General features: G+C 40.9%; 1 protein-coding gene across 2 annotated transcripts in view; it reads left to right on the top strand.

Moving 5' to 3' along the window:
• Positions 1–897: 897 nt before the first annotated feature.
• STT3B (STT3 oligosaccharyltransferase complex catalytic subunit B) overlaps positions 898–6,751 on the top strand; it is a 66,576-nt gene continuing 60,722 nt past the window's right edge. The window contains exon 1 of one of the 2 annotated variants that reach the window (XM_081343505.1): positions 898–1,486. In XM_081343505.1, coding sequence (XP_081199631.1) covers positions 1,200–1,486 — 287 coding nt within the window. In that variant the 5' untranslated portion in view covers positions 898–1,199. The remainder of the gene's footprint in view (positions 1,487–6,751) is intronic. The other variant, XM_081343504.1, reaches the window with a different exon arrangement.

Here is a 6,751-nt window from a genome sequence, read left to right as displayed (position 1 = left end):
GATTTGGAAAGATCGGTATTAGTTACCCAAGCTTTCTGTCTCTAGCTCTAGTTGCCCTAAGTATCTATGTACCTGCAAGTGTGTGATTCGGTGTGATTTTTTAAAAGTTGCATTATGCATTGAGCATGGCAGTACTATTAGCGTTATAATAACTTCTGTGTAGTATTTCAGGGTTTTTTATAGCCTTTTTTTGATGGGTGTATCCTCAAAGTTTACCATAACAACGGGGGTAAGCAGAACGTTTGACAGATCCAAAGCAACAATGCCTAGAAACTACAAGCCCCAATATGCCTCGGGCTTCCTAACTAGGAATACAGTATTGCATCTACCGCAGCTCCGTCAACTCAAGGGGCTGGCTCAAAACGTCAGCGCTTAATTTATCTCACGTGACAAAGAAAAAAAGGCAACTTTACTCTGTCACCGGTAAACGTGTCAGCCAATCAAACGATTCCACTTAGCACAGCTTTTTATAATTTGTGAAAAATGATAAAGTCACCGCCCTGCTGTAGCCGCGCCCTATGGTTGTCGATCCTAATTGGCTACCGCTTTGTCCTTTTGAAGTACCTGTCGCTCTCTGACAGGTTAATAGGATGATCTTGACGAAAACGGGAGGAGAAGGCTCGTTGCCGGCTCCTCCCCACTGAGTGTCACAGCGATCACTCGGGCCTCAAGCCTTAATTAGCCGTCTTAGCTTCTTCCCCGCCTCTTCTCACGCGCCGCCCAACGGCTGTCCACAGTCCCGCGCTTTATTTCTCCTCCCATTTCATTTTTCCTCGACCTCAATCTTGAGCCAATTCATTTTCACGCGGAAGCAACTTTCACTATCTTCGTTTCGAATCTCCGCCTCTTCTCTGTCTGTCGCTCCTCTTATTCTCATATCCACGCCTTATTTCTCTGCTCCCCCCCCCCCACACACACACCATCTCTCGTGCGCGCGCTGCTTCAGTCTCGCGCCCGTTCTCTGGCGCCGCATTGGGATGTTGGCGGCGGCCGCATCGGGCAGTATTTCCTGGGTCGCTCGAGAAGAGGCGGCGGCAGGGAAGTGCTTCCCCAGCCAGTGAAAAGAGCGCGGAAGAAGACAGTGATTTCAGCCGCTTTCCCCGTCTTCTTTTGCAAAGCGTGCTGAGGGAACGAGGCAGATTCTGCTCCTCCTTCGCCGCGCGTTAGGCGGAGGAAAAGCGAGGAGCCCGGGGACCAACATGGCGGAACACTCAGCCCCCGATCAGAAGCACAAGTCCGGTGCCGCTGCCTCGTCGTCATCTTCAAATTCCCAAGCGCTGGCTAACACCCGAGGTGGTTCACTGGCGGCGACCGGCCCCGGCGCCCCAGCGGGAGGAGGCGGCCTGTCGGGGGGCCTGTCGCAACCGGCAGGCTGGCAGTCGCTGCTCTCCTTCACAATCCTTTTCCTGGCCTGGCTGGCTGGTTTCAGTTCCAGGCTCTTCGCCGTCATCCGCTTCGAGAGCATCATACACGAGTTCGACCCTTGGTAAGAATTAGAGACGCCTGAAACGGACTCAGGTGCTGCTCCATGCGGCGGTGGACGACCAAGCGACCGGGGTTAAACCGAGGAATAGGGAAGCGGGTTAATGAGAGAGCTGCCTGTGGTCCTTGAGAAGATGGGAAACCCAGACCAAATGAGAGTTTTTGAAATGCAGATGAGGGGAAATTATGGGAGTATTTGGTGAGAGACGGATGTGGTGCAAATGGAAGGGGGCAGGGAGGGAGAGGTGACATGTGGAAAAGGTGACCCGGAGTTGTTTGTGAGGGTGCCAGGTGAGAGAGTGGAAAAGCTAACGAATATTATGATAGCGATAGGCGTTTTAGTCTTAAACTGTCTTGCAACTCTGTGCCAAAACACCCGAGAAAGTCTTGCTCTAAGCTTACGACTTGAATGCGATCTGGTGTTGGATCAAGAGGCCCCAATTCGTTTTCATTTGTTCATTGGATAAAACTTGTGCAGCGTTGTTGTAATCCTCGCTGCGGCATAGACGAGCGTGCGTTTGCGTTTCTGTATGGAAGAGAGAACGGAAAGGGCAAAAACACTGGTTAAAAAAGCATTGGACGCTGAAGGAGCGGGACCTTTTGCAATAAACTATAGGGAGGTGAGCAGAGGAACCTGTGGGGGGCATACTATGTACAAATGGATCCTGTTCATATGAGGTTTAGTAGTTATGCACTCGACAGCCAAATTTCTAAAGCAATTGGGTAATGAAGTCAGTATAATTTCTTACAGAAGCTGTCAGGCTTTAACTTTATTCTTCACCACCCTGCATATTGTAAACCGTACTGTATCAGCAACATAAGATTGGGGACAGAAAGGTAATTGGCAAGTTGCAGTTACATCTTGCTACTAATAATATTGCAGTGAATTTAAAAAGAAAATGAGTAGGACTTTCATTTTAAGTAGATACATGTTTTTTTACTCATTATTTTTGTGATCACGTCTTTATGTAACTGAATTTAAAGGTACAATTTCCATTTTATGTAGTATGATTTTACATGCCTTTATGACAGTTATAGAAAATATTACTTCGATGCACAAAGATGGAAAGGTCTGGCCTTATCTGCAAGGGAAGAATGGTAGGTGAAAATGATGGAACTTGTTAAGATAACTAAGTTAACTTACATAATAAGAGAAAAGACAATATCTACATTTATAGCTAACTGGAAACCCCTTATAGACTTCTTATGTGAAACACGATGAAAAGAATTTGATTAATGGTTTTGATGAATAGGCAGAAAGGATTATAGAAAGATATGTTGTAACCATAGAGTAAGAGGTAAAGTTATAATTGGCCTTATAACTGCCATAAATAAAATGGGAATCTATTTCTCTATATTTTTCTTTTCTATTTATCTTTTACATTTAGCTTTCTCTGATTTTATTTCTTTTTCTTACTTTATATTAATTTGTATTTTCTTTTAAAAAAAACCTTTGATAAAATTTGATTCATTGTACGTCAGATCTTGGCCATAGTAGATTACACCAATTTTATGTAACTTTCTCCAGTAATGTTGTTATATATGAGGATACTATTCTGCATTATTTGCCCAAGACATTTTCTTGACACAGATCAGAATTTAATTTTTGAATGTTATGAGCTGCAAGCTTATAGGATTATTTCTGATAAATAAGTTTCTGTTTTTCTGATTCTGTACTTTAATTACCAAACTGGAAATAGTTGCTCCATTTTCCCCATCTTGCCCCTATAATAGATTGCATCATCTATTTTTTTATCGCATTATTCACCTGCCATATGGACTGTACATTAGGGCAGACTGCATTGAATTTGAAGTATTGAAACGGCTGCAGTATTATTGTACATACATGTAAAAATGTACTTTTTACTTACATTTTACAAAAACTGTAATGTAGTTTTTGCTGGTTTGGGGGGTCCAAAATCTTTGAATTTTGTACTTGGATGGGAATCAGTGTTTGTATCTTTACTCCTGGGACTATTCCAGTTAGATCAGTGTGGAAAATGGCCTGTAGAAAAATATTTTTGAGAATAGGTGTAATGTTAGAAGAGTTGGCTGAGGTGAGAAATCATTTATTTATTACCATTCTGTTCAAACAAATTATGCTGCAGCAAACTTTAAACTCCCATTTTAATATTATAGCATAATAAAGTTGACAATCCTGTTCTTGGTTTAATTTGGCATTTCAATTGAACGGCAGTTATCTTACATCTTACAAAGCTGTTAATCAGAGTTTTCACTATTAAAGAGGTGTGTAATTGCTTTATTATTTTTCAGAAAATACTTTCTACAGATCTATAATATTTCAAGTAAGTATGTCAAAGTAAATATGTCAAATAGTTCCCTGAGTACTGAGGATTACAAGCAGGAAAGATAGTACTGAATAAATTAAAGGATACAAGTCATTGCACTAATTTATTTCCAAATACTTTGATGTCTTTTTTTTACTCCCAGCCTACTGCTTTGGTTGGAAGCATTAAAGTTTGGGTGCTATTTCTCAACATGCTAAAATAATTAGTGACATGAAAATTCTAATTCTGAGTTGTATGGGGAAAGATTTATAGGATTTTTTAAAAAAAATATTTGACAAAATGTTATTACATTATATTATTATGTAATCAAATATTTGATGTTTGACAATATTTTAATAGGCAAGAACAGTTGAAACAGAAGATGATACAGAGCTTATTTACAGAGATAAACAAATTACATTTCAAAGCAAGCAGTTACTATGCCTGCTTTTTGCCATAAGATTCTTCACATATTAGACAAATAATTAGCAAAGTTCCTCACAGAAAATAAGGTATTTCAGAAGTCATATATGATATGATATGATATGGCAATGGAACTTCACAGTGCTTTACAGCCCTCTCTAAGCAGTTTACAAAGTCAGCATATGGCCTCCAAAAATCTCAGTCCTCCTCATTTTACCAACCTCAGAAGGATGGAAGGCTGAATCAACCTTGAGCTGGTGAGACTCGAACTGCTGGCAGTTGGCAGTCAGCAGAATTAGCCTGCAATACTGTATTCTAACCACTGCTCTTGTAATATCCTTTTTTACAACCCTGTAATCCCTTAATTTGGGATAGAGTCAGGGCAACTGGCTAGAGCTGGGCATTTATTGGCTGGGTATTCTTCCTGACGCTACACAATTCACAGCAGATATTTTTTTCTTTGCGCCCTAGGAGAGAAACATCTGCTGCTACCTAGGATTGAACTCACAACCTTCCACAATGTTCCCTTTGGGAGGCGAGAGTCTTCACCACCAGGCCACCAAGTTGCATATAACAATACCGTACCATACCATACCATACTCAATCTGACTATGCCACAAACCATAGTAATATAGGAGACATGCTAATAAATTGGTATGACATGCCCATAAGAGACTTGGTATGGTATAATGTGAAAATATTTAAACTAGGATGACCAACTTTAGCTTCACTGGGCATTTTTGAACAAATGGTATAATGTGAAAATATTTAAACTAGGATGACCAACTTTAGCTTCACTGGGCATTTTTGAACAAACCACACACTCAGTTTACCCAGGTTCAAGTTCACCCTTAGCTTCAGTGGGGATCTTTGGACCTGTCACATTGTCAGTTCCACTTATCTCAATTTTTTTTCCTTTGGAGGAGGAAGTATTTACTACTATGAGTAGTATATTACATTCATATAATTGAATTATTTAGATATATTGCCTGAATGATTCAGTTGCTCAATAGTTTAGGGTTCCATAACTAAAATGTGGATTATCAAAATTAGAAGGTAAAAAAGCTAAGGACCTTCACTAATTAAAATATAGCCATTGTACAGTACCGTATTTTCCGGTGTATAAGACGACCCCCTACATTTCCTGTTAAATTATAGGGTTTGGGCTATACTCGCCGTATAAGACTACCCCTCTTCCAACGCACACCAAATTAAAATTAAAAAACATCAGATTTGATTTTAATATGGTAATTTTAATTCAAATGCTTATGACATGCAGGTGCTTAGTAGGAAAACTGTCACTTATAAACATAAGGCTGTTTGTCATCAAACATGTAAACATAAAACAGTGCAAGTGGATTAAACTATAATAATAATAATAATAATAATAATAATAATAATAATAATAATAAATAATAATAATAATAATAATAATAATAATAAGTTGGAGGGGACCTTGGAGGTCATCTAGTCCAACCCCCTGCTAAGGCAGGAAACCCTATACCATTTCAGACAAATGGCTGTCCAGTCTCTTCTTAAAAACTTCCAGTGTTGGAGCATTCACCACTTCTGGAGGCAGGTTGTTCCACTGGTTAATTGTTCTAACTGTCAGGAAGTTTCTCCTTAGTTCTAGGTTGCTTCTCTCCTTGACTAGTTTCCATCCATTGCTTCTTGTCCTGCTTTCAGGTGCTTTGGAGAATAGCTTGGCTCCCTCTGCTTTGTGGCAGCCCCTGAGATATTGGATCACTGCTATCATGTCACCCCTCACCCTTCTCTTCGTTAAACTACACATACCCAATTCCAGCAACCGTTCCCTATTTTCCTAATTCACTTTTTCACTTTTCCTAATTCACTCTAAAGCTTTCCCTGCACAGAGCCTAAAGTAACACCAGCTGCCTGCAATTAGTGCAGGTTCGCATCCCACCAGGCTCAAGGTTGACTCAGCTTTCCATCCTTCCAAGGTAGGTAAAATGAGGACCCAGATTGTTGGGGGCAATAAGCTGACTTTGTAGTAATGCTGTTGGGGGGGGGGTGAAAGCCCTAATAAACAGGCATATACACAGAATGAAGGCTATTGCTAAGCACATTGATTTGTGCTTTAAATTGTAAGCCACCCTGAGTCTTCGGAGAAGGGCAGGATATAAATGGGATTTTTTTTTAAAAAAAAAAGACCAAATGGGAGATCCGCTCCAGGTTTTCCAGCCAGCCCGCCCAGTTCCTGAGTCAAATGTGTCCTTAGAGCTAAGCCGCTGCTCTGGCTGCTGCCTTCCCCACCTGCCTTTCAAGTTGGGATATACTACAGCTGCTCTTCAACTTTAGAAGGAAAGACGCCCAGACCCCAGCCTGTAAAAAATCACAGACTGCAGCTTCTTCTCCAATTGGTCCCGCTTTCCCTGCGCAGACTAAATGGGAGATCCGCTCCAGGTTTTCCAGCCAGCCCTGTCCCTAAATTTTCAGCACCCGGCGTATAAGACGACCCCTGACTTTTGAGAAGATTTTCATGGGTTAAAAAGTAGTCTTATACGCCGGAAAATATGGTAAGTTATTTTGCTACTTGT

The sequence above is a fragment of the Vipera berus genome (genome assembly GCF_964194415.1).
Source record: "Vipera berus genome assembly, chromosome: Z".
NCBI classification, from domain to species: Eukaryota; Metazoa; Chordata; class Lepidosauria; order Squamata; family Viperidae; genus Vipera; species Vipera berus.
This window is presented reverse-complemented; position numbering and strand designations above follow the sequence as displayed.